This window comes from Phocoena sinus, chromosome 19, assembly GCF_008692025.1.
Source record: "Phocoena sinus isolate mPhoSin1 chromosome 19, mPhoSin1.pri, whole genome shotgun sequence".
Taxonomy (NCBI): Eukaryota; Metazoa; Chordata; class Mammalia; order Artiodactyla; family Phocoenidae; genus Phocoena; species Phocoena sinus.
Genome location: NC_045781.1, coordinates 41,819,495 through 41,839,233, shown reverse-complemented (window position 1 = coordinate 41,839,233; position 19,739 = coordinate 41,819,495). Strand labels below are relative to the sequence as shown.

Below are 19,739 nucleotides of genomic sequence, written 5' to 3'. Positions count from 1 at the left end.
GCGCCGGCGTTCCCGGAAGGCCCGCGGGAACTGCACTTCCCGGAGTCCCTGGGGGCGGGAGCTTCGGCTACGGGGGCCGGCGAGGGACGCGTGCGGGCGGGTGGCTAGGCTTCACGCGCCATGGGTCAGCTGGGGGCTGGGCTGCTGCTGCGGTGGCTGCGGGCGCGTGGCTGCGTGAGGCCGGTCTTGCAGTGGGGAGAGCGGGTAGCGGGCGGCGGCGCCCGGGCCTGCAGCTCCAGCCACCCCCCGGATGGCCTCGAGGGCCCGGCGCGCCGGCGCTCCTACTGGCGCTACGTGCGGCGTCTGGTGCAGGGAGCGCCGGAGCCGCCGTACCCGCGCGTGTGCCAGGTCGGGGACCCGGCGCTGCGGGCCGTGGCGGCCCCGGTAGAGCCGGCACAGCTGGCGGGACCCGAGCTGCAGCAGCTGGTGCAGCGGCTGGTGCAGGTGATGCGGCGCCGCCGCTGCGTGGGCTTGAGTGCGCCGCAGCTCGGAGTGCCGCTGCAGGTGCTGGCGGTCGAGTTCCCCGAGGCGCTCTTCCGCGCATGCGCGCCGCGCGTGCGCGAGGCCCGTCAGATGGAAACCTTCCCCCTGCGCGTGTTCGTGAACCCCAGCCTGCGTGTGCTGGACAGCCGCCTGGTCACCTTCCCCGAGGGCTGCGAGAGCATCAGCGGCTTCTTGGCCTGCGTGCCCCGCTTCCAGGCGGTACAGATCTCAGGTGCGGGGCGGTGGGGTCCCTGGGGTGGATAGGTAAATGCGTGCTCCCCTTTAACCTGCGGAGGCGGCGGCCTCGGATCCCACGAAACGGTTTCCGCAAAGTTCCAGTTAAAGCGTAGACATGTTGATGGCTGATCAGCGGAACCTACCTACCCACGAGCAGACCCTGGAGTGGACAAAATTCAGGACTGACGCAATGCGATGGGGCAGGAGGCGCCTGTGAGAGCAGAGCCAGCTCAAGTGGGGCACAGGGTTGGGGGGTTGGGGTTTGGGAGGGTGGCCTGATTCCCCTGTTAGCTCACACCACATCCTCTGCCCTGTCACTCACCTTGTGCCTGTTTCTCTGTCTCTGTCTCTCTCTCTCTCTCACACACACACACACACACACACACACTTTCTTCTGCGCCAATTAGATCTGTCACGTGGAATGGGAGAAGTAGAACCCAGCTTTGCCTAACCCAAAGTGATAAGCCATTACCTGTCATACCACAGTATGTTTTGCAGAGTGTGATTCTTTGCTGGGGTTGGGATGATTGTTCCTCTTGAGCAAGTCACTTGGGAAGATCATTTCTCATTTCAGCCCCATAGCGAACCCAGCAACCTACTCGTCAGAGTTGGGAACCAGGCTGAATACTTGGTAAGAGACAGAGTTCAGACTTCTTTTCTAGGAAGCATAGGGGCTGCCGTCTGCATTCCCTTCTGATATTGCCTCTTGTAAATAGGAACAGCCAGGGGCAAGGAAAGGCTAAGTAGGTTGAGAATGATGCAGTTCAGCATGTCCTCACCCAGGCTGTACCTTCCTTTTCAGGGATGGACCCCGGAGGAGAGCAGGTGGTGTGGCAGGCCAGTGGGTGGGCAGCCCGCATCATCCAGCATGAGATGGACCACTTGCAGGGCTGCCTGTTCATTGACAAAATGGACAGCAAGACATTTACAAACATCCATTGGATGGAGGTGAATGACTAAAGCTTTCCTGCTGCATCTGAGGACCCTGAAAACCAAGACACAAACATTTTGGCTTTAAGCTGGGCATGTCTTACCTGGCATCCCCTTGGTATTGGCTCTGCTCCGACAGAAAACAATGGCCTGTCAAAGCATGCCTTCCTGAGTTGGAGGAAGATGTTAATGTTTGCCCTGAAATGAGCCTTCAACTTGAGAAGAAAAATAACTCCCCTGAAGGAGTGGACATTTCCTGGCAATTTTGTATGGAGATAAAGATGGGGCAGGGGCAAGTAAATAGCCACTCTCAGTAGACATGATTTCAGAAGAGCTGTATCATCTGTTCCCAAAGCCAAGATTAGATAATATAGTCCCCAAACACCTGAAAGCTGTGTTTTAAAATGTGGATTAAGGCTGTGGTTGATCGTCTTCACCAAGTTCTTACATTTACAAAGGGCTCAAGTGTGTTACCTGCATAGTCTCCATTTGTTTTGGATACCAGTTTGCCTGTGGAAGTAAAACACAGGACAGAATGTCCCCAGTTCAATGACAATATTAACGTAACTGAGTATTCATACATTTTAACAGGTTCAGATACAGTTTAGGTCTCCAGCTTTTGCTTTCCACCTTTAACAGACCTGGGGAAGACTTTTCTGCTGAGATCTCTTAGGCAGCTGGTACTTGGCTCATTCTTTGGATGGAGGCCATGGAGCAGGGCTGGGGGAGGGGTGATATAGGTTTCCCCACGATCTGAAAGAAGAGTGTTCTGATGAAACCTTTCCTAAGCTGAAATAGCATAAATTGAAGAAGCAGTTACCTTAGGACACATCTTGCTAACAGATGCACAAAATAAATGGAGATAAAGCACAGATTGTCACAGATACAGTTCAAAACTGTGGTGGCTTGATGCTGAGCGCAGCTCCCAGGTAAGGAGCTTGACGGTGCCACTCTGGCAGCTCTGAGTGCGTGCTGCTTCTATAATGGCTCACTGCAAAACAAAAGCTGAATGCTGTTTCAGCTTTCACCTTTTTCATAGAAGTGAAAATCCTCTTCAAATTTCTTTCCGTTAGTGAAAACAGGTACTAATATAGGTCTTTCATAAAAGCAAAGCAGTGTAAAGTGAAGTTACAAAAAGTGGGGGATGCCTGTAGTTGAGAAGGAGCAAAGAGCCTCTTCCTGTCACAATTAGGGCAGAAACAGAAAGCAGAACTTGTGCTTCCTCGTCAGCACACTTATTCTGAAAAAAATAAATTAGCATCATGGTGACCAGTGTTTTAGCTTTAAGATTCTGTCACAGCTTTGTCAAGAGGTTAAGGAACTCATTTCTTTTGATACTTGTCTTACCTCATTTTTATGTTGAGTTTTGCCATGCAGGTACTCTTACCAAAGTCCTCAAAATCCAAGTACCCATAGAGTAAGAAGTCCAGTAAGTTGTTTAGAGAAAATGTGTTTTAAACAGTAGTTAATTAAATGACCCCAGGAAAGACCCATTTTCCCCCATGGCTTTCTCTAAACAGCCAAGCCTGGGGGCCTGTGAGGCCAAGCAAAAGAGAACTGGCTCTCTGTGCATCACACTTCAGAAAGAAACAGGGCCCAGCACTGCCCTGAGGTGAGGACAGAGACTCAGCCACCTGGGAATCTGTAGTGAGCTCTCACGTATACTGGAAACACGTATCCTTAGGAAAGTTAGAATTCAGTGAGCCTCCTTTCTATTGGACACTGTTCAGAAGCTCCTGCAGGATGGCATCAAAACATTCTGAAGATTCCTTACAGGCTCTGCGGTTAACAGTCCTTAGTAATGCCTTTGTAATGCAGATCAGTAGTATTTGCCTGAAGCTTCCTGAATCAAGGCCTAAAAGTAAATGATTGCCCAGGGTGGACTGTGGAGAAAGCCTGAGACTACGCTGCTGACAATATATGAAATTTACTGTTGTAACCAAATCCACATACAAGGAAGGATTTGATCAACTAGCCCAAGACACTACAACCCAAAGACAACAAATTCTTGCATTTACAAGAAAGAAAATCTCTCCCACCTTGGCCAGATATTATCAGCTGCAAAACCACACAGATCAGCACCTTGAGCTAATAAAAGTTGTAGAAGTCAACTTCCACAGCGAAAATCAATGTAGGCAGAAGGTTTAGAACAGAATTCCCAGGTAGGGAGGAAGTGAATTTCAGAGCAAGCGCTTAGGGAAGGAAATTCCTCTGCACATATTAGCCACATTGAGCATAGCCACCGTGCCAGCCTCAGTAGTGAACAGAACATTCATTTGCCCTGTTACTGGTGGTAGAGAGATAAATGGAAAGGCAGGGCAGCTGTGAAAGCTGTGACTAGAGCTGTGAGGATGAACCACAGCAGTCCTACAGTTTCTGCTAACCCCTGTGACTTGCCAAGGTGTTCAAGCAGTAGAAATAAGGAAGCAGGTTAAGAAAAAAAAAAAGGCAAGAGCCTTCTGATTTAAGTAAAGGTAACCAGACACAACTAACTAAAATGAAGCAGTACAAGGAGGGGGTGGTTTATAGACCAGCAATTGGCGGCTGAAGGCACATAACTAATCAAGAATATAATAGGGGAGCTCCTGAGTGAGTGACAAAGATCCCAGCCACAGTGACATCTGGAGGTCAGGCCTGCTGATCCACCAGCATAGGAGAGGAACACTGGGCCTAAGCCTTCAAGGAACCAAGCAAAAGTTAAACACCACAGTGCAAAGCTAACAAGATCAAGAGGGGCCACATAATCAGCTCTGGACCATTCTGGTTGAAGATACAGAGGAAGAATGCTAGGTTTTGGAGTGGAAGGAGAGCTACAGCAACCAGATGCCAGGCTGCTTCTGCTGCCCCTCAGACAGCACTTCCAGGGCTGCTAGCTCTGGAGCCTTGGCTGTCTCACTATCAGGAGTCACAGATTCAAATGGCCACAGGGGCTGGACAGGAAATGCAAAGGAGTGAGGCAGTCCAGGTGGGGACGCGTGAGCTGGAGACCACAGTCCTCCTATGAACAAGAAAGGCCCTGCTCAGCTGCAGCTGATAGGCTGCCTCATGGGGATTCAGGTCCAGCGTTCCCTAAACTACTGTTTCAGAAGCCAGAGATCTAAATTTTTATGTCAACTTGACTTTAAATATTGGCAGCAGACCAAACCAAAGCACAACTGCAGGCCACGTCTGGCCCACAGGCTTCCCAGTTTGCAGCCCCTGATCTGTAGGCTGAACAACAAGAATCGCCCAAGTCCCTTAAACACCCCCACCGCACTTCTGAGGCCTTGGGGGAAGAAAGGCCTCGTGAACCTGACTGGAGAACAGGCCCGGAAACTGCAGCAGCTGGTGACGTTCCTGTTTACTTGCTACTCCACTGAAAAGGGAGCAGACCCCAGAGGATCTTTCTAGTAGAAGCAAGTGTGGCCTTCAAAGAGCCCCAGACAAGAGTCAAAGATGAGATCACTCAGGTGGCTCAAGAAAGGAAAAGGATTTATTAGCCCCTTTCCAGGACAGGGACCCGGGGGCAGTGGCCGGGTTCAGTGTTCTCACATTCAGAGGGAAGAAAAGGCAGCAGGGAAACCCGACTGACTGCCTTCACTCGTTCTCATCTATACAGCTTTGTGCTCACAAAAACCATCCTCTTCTCCTGCAGGGAGGACACAGGGCCCGGAGAGAGAGAATAGCTTGGCTTTACTCTTGGCCTTTACAGACAGAGCCGGGGCTGGGGACCCAGGGCATCAGCCATTCTGTTCATATGGAGCAAAACTTGGGTCTGGAAGGGATGGGCAGCGGGGCTCTGGCCAGCCATTCCGAAGGTATGCTGCACCAAGCCCGAAGCACGGGCTGCTTCCGCTCCTTGACGCTTCAGGCAGATCTTAACTTTATTTATAAACAAGACGAAAATCCAAGCAGCATTAATTTAGGGGAACAAAAAATGGTTTAAAAAAAAAACCATGGAGGGGCAGGACAAGGAGGTGGTGAGCATCCAGAAGAGGAGGAGGAGGAAGCAGGAAGAGCCAGAATTCCACTGGGTGCCGAATGTGCTTCTGCGTCTCCGTGGCCGGGGAGGCCCTTCCTTCCTGCTCCCCCAGCTGATGGCCAGACAGCAGAGGGGATGCTGTAGTGACTTTAGGACAAGCCCTGGAGCCCTGTCTGGCCACTGCCATGGGGAGTACCATGGATTGACCCCAATCAACTCCCACCTTCACCATCACGCATGTGAAGAAGGTTTTAACTCTCCTGTCCAAAGTCCTCTGAGAATTTCTTCACTTTCAGGAGGTCATCTGCATTCACGGTGGGCCGAGTGGTGGCCAAAGACCGGAGCATGTCCGACTGCAAAGACAAGTGCTTGTGGGTGAGGGAGGCTGGGCTCCAGGGCCTCAGCCTGCCTTAGTCTCAACCCCATGCAGTCCAGGGTGGGAAAAGCCCTGCCGCCAAGGTCACGCCCCAGCCCCTAATGCAGAACTCCCGTTGCCTGATTTCTGCCTGAAGGCCTCCTGGGGTAGGGACGCTCCCCTCCTGAGGCAGCTCATGTCATTTCCAGATGGCCTACTTCCGGTTGAGAGAATCTAAGTTCCCATTATTTCTTAACTCATATGAGAAGCTCTTTTCCAACTGCACGCCCACCACACCAGGCCCAATGGCAAACACTTGCCTCACAGAACAGGCAAGACCAGGATAAGGAGAGGCCAAGAACAGTCAGATGAAAGGCTGCCTATGCAACTGCACCAAATCAAACCATGCTGACAGACATTTACTGGTTCCTTCTGTGTACAAAACAAGCTCTGTGTAGTCCTCTCTCCCAGCTGGCCACTTACCATGCAAACCACAGGCTCTAAGAGTTTGTCACCAGGGACATCCATCCAAGTCATTTCCATGGCCCCTGGGTCCCCTGGTGAGCATGGGGTCAGAAGGTCGTCGATCATAATGCTAGGGTTGGTACGGGAAGGGCCACAGACCTGAAACCAAACAGGAGTTTGGCTGGAGGGGCTGCCCCATGGCATTTGGGGAAGGGGCGGGACGACTCAGGTTTCTGAGTCCTGAGCAGAAGGTAATAGCATGGTATGAACAAATGCCTGGGTTTCTAGATCATCAGTCTGATCTGACTGATGGGCTCCTTCAAACCCTTGGGCTGAGCAGTCAGTGTGGCTCCAAGTCTGATTTCAGAGGTTCGTGATCAGCATGCTATTCCAGCTATTATTCTCTGGAATCTCAATCTGTGGCCCAAATGCCTAGAAAGCTTCCTCTTCCTCATCAACTCCATCAAATCTCACCACAAGTGCAGTGACATCAAAATGTTTTTCCAACCGAAGGCTGCGTGCTCCATTGGCAACATCTCCCCAAATATCCCCAAGGCTCAATCCCTCCCGTCATTCAACTCTTGACTCAGTGTCACCCAGTGTGGCATATCCTTTAAAAGTGAAACCTACCCACACCTCCTCCAAACCTCAGAAACACCAGACCTCCCTCCCCGGCTCCATCTTCCCCTCATTACCCTCTAAGAAATGAGTCTTTATTTTGTTTGTTGTCTGTCTCCCCCACTAGAAACGAGGCCCTGTAGGGCAGGGATTTTTGTCTGCTATGGTCACAAGTGTCTCCCCAACACCTAGAACAGTGCCAAGCACACAGTAGGACCCTCGGCAACACCTGACAAACATCTGCTGCGTGAATGGAGTTCCTCTTCATGGTGTGTGATTTTGCACCCACTGCTTTCAGACATGCAGCAGGGTCTACCACGCGCATCAGCACAGTGCTGACTGCAGGGGTGGCAGAGGTGACAGTCACGGTGCCCTGTCCTCTAGCATCACACAATCTGAGATGGTCGCCCTCCAGCCAGAACTGCAGGGGAGGTGGAAGCAGGTGTAACCCCAGCCCCTGGAGTCAGAGAGTTCACCATGCACTTACCCTTGGCTCCCCAGGAGACCCAAAATGTGTCACCCAAGCAGCCAGAAAGCCAATATCCCCTTTCCTGTTGACACTTTCTAAGCAATTCCTTGCTGGCCCACTCACCTTTTTGAAGTGTGTCGCTGACTGTACTTTCCTCACGGGCTGCATGAGGGAATCCCGCACGATGATGCTGATGTCTGCGCCCGAGTAGCCTTCCGTCTTCCGGGCCAGCTCGTGGATGTTGGCGTCTGTGAGGTTGTGAGGAGTGCTCCCCAGATGCAACCGGAACATCTGGGCACGGGCAGCCTCCTCCGGCAATGGGATATAAATTCGCTTTTCAAACCTAGAGAGACAAGCACATGGCACGACTTGAGAGCGGATGGTGGGATGGTCTCAATGGAGAGGCTCGGGGGGCCCTCCAGAAGCCGGCTTCACTAAGGGCTCTGCAGACACGGAGAAGCCGCCAGAGAAACGGGGTCAGGCTGCACCCCCTGCTGCCAGCAGCAGGTTGACCACGGCTGGAGACAGATCTCGGCCCCTGGCTCCTACTGGGGAACACTCACCTCCTTCTAATGGCTGAATCCAAAACCCACGGGATGTTTGTGGCACCAAGTACCAGAGTCCCATCATTGTTATTCCCCACCCCTGTGGAGAAAGGGAAACACAGACGCCAACTCAACACCTGCAAGGATCAGTCAGAACCTGTGGGAAGGACCTCAGGGACTTTGCGTCCTGAACTGGAGCTGTCCCTGTGACACCACCGTCAGGAACCCGGCTGGCTTTAGTTGGGTGAAGAGCCCTACAGCCCTGCCTGCCTTGGGAGGGGCGGAGAGGTGGCCAGCCAAGGCTGCAGTAACCTCTCCTCAATGAGAAGGAGCTAAGAATTGCTTCTCTGATATCCCCTCCACTGAAAGGACAGTCAGATCCAGCCACAGCTAAATAATGACGCCCTAGGCTGGCTTTAGGGGGGGACGAGAACCAGGGAGGGGACCCAGGACTGGCACACACCCTGCATCTGGACCAGGAACTCCGTTTTGATCCTTCGGGCGGCCTCACTCTCATTTTCGTTGCGGGATCCGCAGAGCGAATCCACCTCGTCAATGAAGATGATGGAGGGCTTGTGCTGCCTGGCCAGCTCAAACAGGTTCTTGACTAGCCTGTAAGGGTGAGACACAGGGTTGGGATCCAGACACCTGCACACATGCCCAGCCGGGGTCCCAGGCACCACCTCTCCTCTTGCCCTTCCCTCGGAGAGGCTGAGACGACAGAAAAAATAGTGGTAACAGATCCTCTGGCAGCACTGCACTGAGAGGAAGAGCAAGCCTTGGCAACAACTTCAAATCCTGGCAGCCCCGTTCATTAGCTCTGGTCTGAGGACAAGTCACTTCCCTTCCTCTCCGCCTCAGTTTGATCATCTGCAAAATGGGAGCCGGTGTGGGGAATAAGTTAACTGTATAAAGTCCCCAACAGAGAACACTCAGCTGAAACCCAGTTACTGTGAGCGCCTTTCCCTTCCCTTCATGAGGACTTATGGCTCCCAAGTTCCCTTCCAGTCTCCGTTGGCTCTGTGAGGACTGTGTCCCACCTGACGAGCTAGCAAGATACCCCTCTCCCAGCTACTCTTCCCGGCCATCCACAGCGGCTCCTCTGGGAGGTGATTCCAAGGGCAGGGAAGCTGGACCACGAGCAGCTGCCAGGGCTGCCAGGAGAGTGGAGCCTGGCGGCTGACTTACTTCTCACTCTCCCCCAACCACTTAGACATCAAGTCTGAGGAGGACACAGAGAAGAAGGTAGAGTTGTTGGCCTCCGTTGCCACTGCTTTGGCCAAGTAGGATTTCCCTGTGCCAGGGGGTCCGAAGAGCAGTATTCCCCGCCAAGGGGTACGCTTGCCTACGAGAAAGAATGAACTGAAGTAAGCTTCTTCCTGACTGGGGAAAGGGAACAGAAAAAAGCAGAGGGGCCTCAGTCATGGTAAACACAGTCAGAAATGAAAAGTTCTACATGACAACTTTGCTCTAGGAGCAAAGGAGCAAAGGGAACTAAATCACCTGCCGAGGGCTTGATCCTAGCCCTGGCTCATGACTCCCAGGACCTGGCAAAGTGACACTGGCTGGCACTGGTTCCTGACCCTGCCTACCACTGAGATGGTCAAGTCAAAGTTCTAGCCACAAAAGTGTTTCTGACACTGAAGAGAAGCTAAGGAGTAGATGACTGTGATGAGCAGGCCCTGGGCCCTTGCCTGCTAAGGGCAAAAGGGAGCCAAGTCACCATCTGCCACCTGGACACCTTCATACTGGGGGCCCTCAGCTGGTGGCCTCAGAAGCCTGATTTTTCTTTTTTTTTTTTTTTGGCCATGCCACGCGGCTTGCGGGATGTTAGTTCCCCGACCAGCGACTGACCCGAGACCACAGCAGTGACAGCACAGAGTCCTAACCAATGGACCGCCAGGGAATTCCCAGAAGCCTGATATTTTTGCATCTGGGCCTAAAGTGGCTCAACTCTTACCTGTGAACAAGTGTGGGAATTTAATTGGCAAAATGACAGCTTCTTTGAGGGCCTCCTTGGCCCCCTCCAGCCCGGCCACGTCATTCCACCGAATGTTGGGCTTCTCCATCACGACAGCACCTGCAAGATGAGGGCAGAGCCTTCGACCTGGAGCCCAACTCACCAGGGGCTCCTTGCCACGTCCCCCTCCCATCACCACAGGCCTCAAGCCTCTTACCCATCAGCTGTTCTTGCAATTTCTTTTTCTCTGGATTATCCCCTTCACTGTCACTATCGCTGCTGGGAAAGGAGACAGAAGATGACAGGCTGGAGCAAGAGGCAGTTGGCAAGGGGGCTCTCAGAGCAAGGCCAGGCTCTGGCTGCCAGCCTGGTGCTAAAAAGATGCTTTCTCTGCTCAACAGTGGTGAGAGACCCACAGACAGGCACCTCGGGGACGTCGGGGCCACACATCATCAGCACTCCCCTCTGGATCCTCCAGGATCCACTCTCATAACCCACCCTCGCTTCTTCATCAAGGGCATAAGAATCGTGGCATGTGTCCTCTCTAGAAGGCTGGTGAGGGACCTGTGCTTTGGCTGGACTTCAAGAGCAGCCAGGCAAGCACTTGGAGCTGTTACTGGCCTTTCATAGGGACTCAAAACAGGACAGCAAGTGGCTGTGCCTCCAGGGCCAATCCCTATTCGGACATAAGTAACTTGCCATCCTTAAAACTCTTCCAGCCCTCCTGAAGGTGCTTGCCCTCCTGCCCCTACCTCAGTGTGTCTCGCACTCTGGGCAGTCTAAGCACAGGCGTGTCCTCTCCATCCAGGAGCAGGGCCTCCCACTCTGGGGAGGCAGCTGACACACCACCTTCCTCTCTCCTACTCCCCAACTGGGCACCCTCCCCTCACCTCCAGGACACCACTGGCCTTTGTGCTCAAAACACAGATGGGAGGTGACAGGCTGTAGAGGGAACACAGCTTTAAAGTCAGAAACAGAGGCCCCGGGTGTGGGTCCAGACTCCATCAAGTACCAGCTCTGTGGCCATCCCTGAACCTCTCTGAGTCTGCTGCCATATCTGTCAGATGAAGATGAGAAAAACAGCAGCTGACATTTATTCGATCCTTACTGCGCTCCAAGCCTTACCGGCATCGTCTCATTTGCTCCTTAGAGCAACACTAGGAGGGAAGTCCCACTACCTTCCTCCTCCTACAGATGAGGAACGTGCAGGCCCAGGAGGGTCATGGCACTTGTCCAAGGTCACACGGCTAGGAAGTGGCAGAGCTGGGCTAGATCCTCAGAGTCTGGCTCCCCACCTTGCCCACAGCTTTTCCATACAGATCCAATGAGATGATGTATTGATAAGTGGAAGTCTCCTGTAAAGTGCCTGACGAAGGCAGCTGCAGGCTTTATCACTATTATGAATAGAATTTCCCAAAAGGAAGGTGCCGGGAAAGTCCACAGCAGCATCAGCACCAAGACGACGGCGACACAGGAAACAGACACCTGTTCGTGGGGGCTCTGGTCCCCACCAGGTCCTCTGCTCCTCCATACTCACCCCTTGCTCTCGCTCTGGTTCTCTTTGACTGGCTTCTTGCCATGCTTCTCTTTATTTCGTAAATAATCCTTCAGCTTCTCTGCCCGGTCTAGGTACTGCATGCACTTGGCTCGAATGCTCTCCTTGGCTTTGTCGCTGTGTGCCTCATCTGCAAAGAGGAACCACGTAGGGGCCCCTGCGAGCCCCCGTGTGCCCGCCCTCCTCTCGCAGGGGCTCTGCGGCTGGGGAGGACCCCATGTGGGACTCACATTTGATAGCGTGCAGGAAATACTCCACGGCATGCTGGTAGAGCCGGAGGGCTTCCTCGTAGTTCTTGGCTTTATCCTCTTCTGTGGCTTTTGTCACCAGATCAATGGCTTTCTGGAAAGGCAAAACATATAACCCAGTGCTTCCCAAGAGATCCAGAAAGCCCCTGGGTTCCAGGCAGCAGGAATACACTGTTAAGAGATATTGCCAGGCCCGGGACTCTGTCAGTCACAGACCTTTATGTTGGCCTACTTGTCCAACATCAACTAGAAAGGCCCTGAAAGGAAGCTTTAAAAGACAGCCGTTCCTTCTCACAATACACTCATACAGTTAAAAGCAACCTCCTTCTCAGTCAAGCAGAAGCCTGATCATGTATCTCAGGTTAGGGCTCAAAGGGAGAGTTCACTTTCTATTTCACAGCTTTGGGGGAAAGAGAAATAGACCTGGACTGAGAGCCTGCAACAGGGCAAACCTCAGAACCAACTGATTGCTGTGTGGTTCAGCATGGAGGCCAGAAACCGCCCTTGACCTCATGGGCCAGAGAGGAGCCAGCCAGCTAGGAAAGTCCTCCATCGACCCAAGAGTTTTATGAGATGGACTTAAAGGGATCTCTGCTTCTTTCTACTGGCCCAACTCACTTCTCTAGGCTGAAAAGAGAAGACAGTTTCCCTAAAGTTGAGACCTGGGGAAGGGATGCTTAGATGTGTGATTCGATACACCAGTAGATCCAGGAAGAAAAGTGTGTGCTTACTCCAGAGGCATATATGAGCTGCCAGTGGAGGGGAGCGATCCTCTGGAACCTCCTAAGAACTCTGTGAGAGCCTCTGTAAACCTTTAAACCCTGTAGCCCTGTACTCTGCCCTGAACTTAAAGCATGCTGGATCTTTCAGGCAGCTGCCCCACGACTACATATCCAGTTTTAGAAACCACAGCTTTACCAACCTGGGAAGCACTACCAGAATTATTCTCTGCAGGCTGATACAGCACTAGACACCAGGCAGGCAGAACCCACTGTATACACATAGTTCCGTCCACAGTGAACAATAAGCCTCCTGACCAGCTCTTGGCAGGGCCTGGGCATCTGTGCAGCCCTTTCTCATCTGAAAATAAGAAGTCTCAGAAAGACACAGGGAGTGCTACAGAACAAACAGACTGGGATAGATTAGGCCAGGCTGATGTAAAACAAACTCACCAGGTTGAAGAGATGAGGAAAGGTGAGTGTTGGCTACTGTTTTCAAGCTTCAGCTCCCTACAATACTTACAAATAGATAATGGCTAGGCACCCTGAACCTTCCTGCATAATTAGTTTAACCACAAGCTTCACGTGTCTACTCTCCTCCACGAGGCCCTTCCTCCAGATAGACATGAAAGGGGTGCCCCCATCACCAGTGGCTTCTAGTTTCCAGAACACACACCCCCAGTTCCTTGGACTTTTCCACTCTATACACTTTGCTTGGGTCTGTCCTTTTGAAAGGGGGGTTCAGAACGATACTCGAGGTATGCTCTGCCTCTCACATGGCAAGGCAGGCCCATCCCCTCCCTCCTTCTAGATACTCTAATTATTGCACCTCAGAGTATATTCAGTTGTTCTGGCAACCATAAAGAGTTTTTCACATACAAGAGGACTGAGTTGCAACTTGGAGACGAACAGTTTTGCATAACAGCATGGAAAGGTGACAAATAAAACTACCAGCCCTGCTGAATCTCTGGTAACAGGTGTGCCAAAGGATGAGGATGGAAGAAAAGGGTAACAAAGATGTGCTAACAGAGGAGGTGGCAAACTTTCTGTAAAGGACCAGAATGTAAATATTTTAGACTTTCCTGCCATACAATCTCTGTTGCAACTACTCAACTCTGCCTTTGTAGCCCCAAAGCAGCCACAGACAATATGTAAACAAATGAGCAGAGATGTGTTCCAATAAAACTTTATTTATAGATACTGAAATTTGAATTTCATGATTTTCACATATCATGAAATATCCCTTTTTTCAGACACTTAAAAACGTAAAAACCGGGTTTCCCTGGTGGCGCAGTGGTTGGGAGTCCGCCTGCCGATGCAGGGTATGCGGGTTCGTGCCCCGGTCCGGGAGGATCCCACATGCCGCGGAGCGGCTGGGCCCGTGAGCCATGGCCGCTGAGCCTGCGCGTCCGGAACCTGTGCTCCGCAGCGGGAGAGGCCACAACAGTGAGAGGCCCGCGTACCGCAAAAAAAAAAAAAAACAAAAAAAACGTAAAAACCTAGGACACGATGTTAAGTGAATGAAGCCAGTCACACTGGACCACATATTATATAATTCCATTTATATGAAATGCCCGGAATACGGAAATGCATAGGGACAGAGAGTAGATTAGTGTTTGCCTAGGGTTAGGGGAAACAGAGGGATCAGGGGGGTGATGAAAGTGTTCTAAAAGTGATTGTGGTGATGGTTGCACAACTATAAATATACTAAAAGGACTGAACTGCACACTTTAAATAGGTGAATTGTATGGCATGTGAGTTATATCTTAATAAAGCTGTTCTTCTAAAAAAAGGAAAAAACATTCTTATCTCACAAGCCCAATAAAAACTGGGCAGGTGAGATCTGCAGGCCATGTCTGTCGACCCGTGTGATAACAGCTTCTGCTGGTGGATGGTGGGGCTTGGCTTTGGACTCCAGCAAATTCCTGGCTTAGTACCCCACTGTATTCCACTCCTGTTCCTCTCTTTTTGTCCACCTGGAGTAACCATTCCTCCTCCACCTCCAGGTACCTGCATGCCCCCCCATCCTTTGACCACCCAGCCAAATGCCTCTTCTTCCATGACCTCTTGCCTAACTCCCCCAAGCACTGTGTCTGTCATCACTTAATGAGCACTTAGTATGTAACCAACAATGTGTTAAGAATGCTTTACCTGACCTACTCAATCTAGAACCACTATCACAACAACCCTATACAGGGTATTACCCCACTTTACTGACGGAAAACCCGAGATTCCAAGATCAGCTAACGAGCGCCCAAGGTCACATGCTAGTGAGTGGCAGAGCCGAGATTCAAGCTCAGGTCTGAGGCAAAACAGTTTCTGTTTTCCGGCCCAGCAAATGCCAGCAGCACCTGGAGGATGGGTCAGTCATGCATCCAGGTGGCGCCACCCCAGCACCACCCGACGCGATCTTGGGAATGAATGAAGGGTCTTTGGCCGAGAAGAGGAAATCGGAGACCGTGGAAGGAGCGGGGGTTTGTTCGAAGGGAAGCAGGAGGAGGAGGAGGGGAAGCCAGCGGCCCGACCGCGGGCCCAAGCTTCCCGAGTGTCGCTTGTGAGGCCCGGGTGAGGCTGATCCCCAGGGCAGTCCCGGGGCGCCGGCTACATGTAGCGGCCTCAGGGCTCTGCACGGCCGAGGGAGCCGGGCGTTCTGGACGAGAGGCGACCCTCGGCTCCGAGCGCGAGAAAAGAGAAACGGGCGGAGGCGACGACAGGGCGACGGGGCGGGGGCGCGAGGCCGGGGCTCCGAGGAGGCCGCCCGCCTGCCCGCTCGCAGGCCCCGCCGCGCCTCCTTCGGCCTCCTCAAGCCGGGCCGGGCCGCGCCGCGCCGAGGTACCTGGAGGGTTGACGTTGTCATTTCATCTCCTGGGTCCGCCCCACACCCCGCGGCGCTGCTTGCAGCCTCGGTCCGGCCCCGAGAGCCGAGGAGCTGGTTCGGCGCGGGGACCGCGGCGGGTCGGCGCTGGGCGCGGGCAGGGTGGCAGCTCGCAGGGGAGCTGAGTCCGAGGGCGAGCGAGTAGCGCGGCCCAGAGCGGTCGGGCCCGAGCCGCGCGGCTGCCCCCCGGCGGTCACGACCGGCACTGCAGGCGCCGCTCCCCGCCTTGGCTGTGGGACTAGGGCCCGGACGGGGTAAGGGGCGTGTCGGGGGTGGGGCGGGACTGGGGGCCCGAGGGGGCGGGGCCAGAAGCAGAGCGGAATGGAATCCTCAAGTCCTGGATCCCACTTTGAATAAAACAGCACCTATAGGGCAGTTTTTACTCGCACAATAAGCCTGACTTCCCAGAGCTTTGGGTTCCTGATGTTTAATAGGGTATAATAATAATTAGTATCTACCTTGTCTGCCTTTCGGAGAAAATGAATGAGCTAGCTAATGTAAACAGTGTACCCCACACTGGGGCTCAGTCCCTGGTAACGGGTTATTATGAGGCCGGTGGCGCTGTCTGAAGCCAATTCTGTTTTGCTTTATACTAGTTTTCTCCTTAGGAAAGTGATTTTCTTAGGCCTCCAAAGCTGGGGGCTCTACCCAGGTGAACTTAGGCAGAACAGATTGGTTGTTCACATTCATTGAGTTCAGCATGTTTAAAAAACCAATAGGAAGGATCTAGTAAAGAAAGCTAGCCAACTGAAATAGGACCAAAGCCTAGGTGGGTGGATTGGCTGCAGACATTACAGTGGAAGCAGAGAAGATAGCTGCCTACCTAGGCTGGCCAGAAGGTAACAAGAAGTTAGGAGAGTACCTTTGGATGGACTCTGTTTTCTTGGGGAATTAGAAGGAAAGAGAATCTGCTGAGAGAGAGGGAGAGAAGGTAGAAGGCCTGGGGTGTGAGGAGAGTAAGGATGGTTTGAAATCATTTCAAATGAACTGTGTTAAGGGCAAACCTGGTAAAGGGTGGCAACTTCCATAAATGTATAGAGATGACAATTTGCTTTGGATCTTTCTCCCCGGTACTCGGCCGCTCGAGTGCGGGTTCATCCATGAGGCTGCCTTGAAGATAGAGCATCAAGGGAATTCACAGGTTTGGTGAGTGTGGTACTACAATGGAATCAGAGCCAGGTAAGGTGGGAAGTGAATAGGGAGAAAGTAAAAGTGTCAGTGGACTAATTGAGGACTCCAAAGATTGAAGGATAGTCACAGTGGGAACACACTGGAGAGGGATGCTTCAGTTTTTAATTTTGGAAATGGCTCTGTTTCAGGTATAACACAGTTGAGGGGCTACCATGGGAGCTGGAGGATGGGTGACATGGAGTGAAAGGGGCCATCATCACACACGGGGAGTTCAAGGAACCAAAAGGCCCAGTGCTGAGCATCCCTGTGGACACTGGAGTCAGGATAATGGCAGGAGTGGCAGGACAAGGCCTTTGAGGAGTCTGGGTGAGATGAGAAGGCAGACACCCTCCAAATCATGGCTTCTCAGCTTCTACCCTGAAACACTGCTCTTTTAGACACTGATGGCTGAGTGGAGAGGCTTTCATTTGATGTCTGGCACCAATGATGTTATGTTACAGTCACTATGCTTTTGCATCATTGAGAGCACAGGGCTGGGGCTTTTCCAGGGGCCTGGCACAAGACAGATACTCAATATCTGCTGGAAGAACTAATAATTAACTAAAGAATTAATAAGCAAACAAAAGAGAGGGACCTAACGGGTGGATAAGCGTGAAACAGAAACTGAGAACATATTAACTCCACTTATTTGATAAGCTGTTCCAGATGGAAGACAGAATTAAAATGAAAAGTCCCTACAATTAGAGAAGTTTGTATTAGCCTGCTAAGGCTGCCATAACAAGATACCACAGGGTGGCTTAAACAATAGAAATATATTTTCTCACAGTTCTGTAGGCTAGAAGTTCAAGATCAAGGTGCTAGCAGGGTTGGTTGGTTTCTTCTGAGGCCTCTTTTCTAGGCTTGCACATGGCCACGCTTTTGCTGTGTCCTCAAGAGTCTTTGTTCACATGAGCCATGGTATCTCTTTTTCACATTTCCTCTTCTTATAAGAATACCAGTCAGATTGGATTAGGGTCCATCTTAATGGGATCATTTTAACTGGATCACCTCTTTAAAGGCTCTATTTCCAAATACATTCTGAGGCACTGAGGGTAGGGCTCAATGTATGAATTTTGGTGGGATACAGTTCAGCCCATAGCAAGGGCTGGTGGGGTTGAGTTCCACTGGCTGTGTTCATCTTCCCTTTGTTCTGCCTACTCTGCTCTGACCTCTTGCTTAGCTTGTCTTGCGTGAGCCTGCTGTCCAGACACTGCTTTACAAGGCAGAGCTTCCGGAAGGAAGCCGCGCCTCCTAGAGGAACTTCTGTCCTTCCGATGGGAAACCAGAACTCCTCCCCGTCCCACTGGATCACTGGTCGTTGACTTTCTTCTAGGATGCTAGCTTGAAAACAGGCTCTGAGGACACCTCAATTCTGCAGTGGTGTTGCCATTGCTGGGGTGGAGGTGTGAATGGAGGAAGGAAAGGGGGAATAAAGGCACTAAATCTAAGTTATTTGTGGGCTGGCACATGGAGCACGTTTAGGCTTGATTCTGAATCAGATCAGTAACTTCATGTTCTTTTTCACTAGAGCAGAAATCAGATTCTCAGCTCCCACATTTTAGGTAGAAAGTCATTGACTTGCAAATGCCCAATCCATTTGCTCTTTTTATTTTTATTTTTAAGTAGTTGATTTACAATGCTGTGATAGTTTCAGGTGTACAGCAAAGTGATTCAGATATATATATATATATTTTTCAGATTCTTTTCCATTATATGTTATTACAAGATATTGAATATAGTTCCCTGTGCTATGCAGTAGGTCTTTGTTGTTTATCTATTTTATATATAGTAGTGTGTATCTATTAATCCAAAACTCCTAATTTATTGCCCCCCCTTCCCCTTTGGTAACCATAAGTTTGTTTTCTATGTCTAACTCTATTTCTCTTTTGTAAATACGTTCATTAGTATCATTTTTTTAGATTCCACATATAAGTGGTATCATATATCTGTCTCTCTTTCTAACGTACTTCGCTTAGTATGATAATCTCTAGGTCCATCCATTTTACTGCAAATGGCATTATGTCATTCTTTCTTATGGCTGAGTAATATTCTGTTGTATATATGTACCACATCTTTATCCATTCCTCTGTCGATGGACATTTAGGTTGCTTCCATGTCTTGGCTATTGTAAATAGTGCTGCTATGAACACTGGGGTTCATGCATCTTTTTGAATTAGAGTTTTCATCTTTTCTGCATATGTGCCCAGGAGTGGAATTGCTGGATCTCATGGTAAATTTATCTATAAGTTTTTTAAGGAACCTCCACAGTGTTCTCCACAGTGGCTGCCCATTTGTTCTTTCTTGCACAGCACTTTTCTATATTGGGTTCTGTTGATGCTGAGGATGTGGCACTTGTTGTAAACCCAAGCTTGGACCAGTGAATCAACTCTCCTTAGCCAATACAACCTCATAAAATCAGACTATACAAACTCCAGCATTCTAGGGCTCATGCCAAGCAGTAGGTTCTGAATAATTTGTTAAGGAGCTTCTTGGTTGGGGGCATGAACAGTGTGGAGGAGGAGGAATAAAAACAAGGTTCAGGGCTTCCCTGGTGGCGCAGTGGTTAAGAATCCGCCTGCCAATGCAGGAGACACGGGTTTGAGCCTTGGTCCAGGAAGATCCCACATGCCGCGGAGTAACTAAGCCCGTGCACCACAACTACTGAGCCTGCGCTCTAGAGCCCGCGAGCCACGACTACGGAAGCCCACGTGCCTAGAGTCCATGCTCCAACAAGAGAATGGACAAGAGAATGCAACAAGAGAAGCCACCGCAATGAGAAGCCCATGCACCGCAACAAAGAGTAGCCCCCGCTCGCTGCAACTAGAGAAAGCCCGCGTGCAGCAACGAAGACCCAACACAGCCAAAAATAAATAAATAAAATAAATAAATTTATAAAAAACAAGGTTCAGATGAGTAACATTTTAGAGAGGCAGGGCCAGGGCAAAATTCTGCTATCACACAAAGTGACTGATACTGAAATAAATGGAGCAGTGATCTCCAAACATGATTCTTGAGAAACCATCTCTCACTTGCCCCTCCTCTGTGTGACTCAAAGTTTGATAAAGCTCAGATTGATCCAGTGATTAAGCTCCCATCACACAGATGGTCAGTGGTAGAACTAGAACCGAAACTAAGTTCTTAAGAGTTTG

The 19,739-nt window shown here is 51.1% G+C and overlaps 2 protein-coding genes across 9 annotated transcripts; one reads left to right on the top strand and one right to left on the bottom strand.

Annotated features, from left to right (window-relative positions):
* The first annotated feature begins 101 nt into the window (after window positions 1-101).
* On the top strand, window positions 102-2,072 carry PDF (peptide deformylase, mitochondrial). 3 transcript variants are annotated; one of them, XM_032612190.1, is made up of 3 exons: window positions 102-715; window positions 1,295-1,351; window positions 1,523-1,663. In XM_032612190.1, the coding sequence occupies exons 1-2, from the start codon at window positions 121-123 to the stop codon at window positions 1,300-1,302; spliced, it is 603 nt and encodes a 200-aa protein (XP_032468081.1). In that variant the 5' UTR covers window positions 102-120; the 3' UTR covers window positions 1,303-1,351; window positions 1,523-1,663. The 3 variants fall into 3 exon arrangements, 2 of the variants coding, with proteins under 2 accessions (XP_032468081.1, XP_032468080.1); XR_004346812.1 differs by having other exon boundaries at window positions 102-1,351; XM_032612189.1 differs by lacking the exon at window positions 1,295-1,351 and having other exon boundaries at window positions 1,523-2,072.
* On the bottom strand, window positions 2,024-15,574 carry VPS4A (vacuolar protein sorting 4 homolog A). Of its 6 annotated transcripts, none has more exons than XM_032612184.1 (11): window positions 15,382-15,568; window positions 11,809-11,920; window positions 11,561-11,708; window positions 10,241-10,302; window positions 10,024-10,143; window positions 9,252-9,408; window positions 8,527-8,675; window positions 8,082-8,163; window positions 7,642-7,861; window positions 6,450-6,590; window positions 5,101-5,964 (listed from the first exon to the last, which is right to left on the bottom strand). In XM_032612184.1, the coding sequence occupies exons 1-11, from the start codon at window positions 15,400-15,402 to the stop codon at window positions 5,863-5,865; spliced, it is 1,314 nt and encodes a 437-aa protein (XP_032468075.1). In that variant the 5' UTR covers window positions 15,403-15,568; the 3' UTR covers window positions 5,101-5,862. The 6 variants fall into 6 exon arrangements, with proteins under 6 accessions (XP_032468078.1, XP_032468075.1, XP_032468077.1 ...); XM_032612185.1 differs by having other exon boundaries at window positions 5,104-5,964; window positions 10,241-10,299; window positions 15,382-15,569; XM_032612187.1 differs by lacking the exons at window positions 5,101-5,964; window positions 6,450-6,590 and adding an exon at window positions 2,024-2,403 and having other exon boundaries at window positions 15,382-15,571.
* Window positions 15,575-19,739: the final 4,165 nt, after the last annotated feature.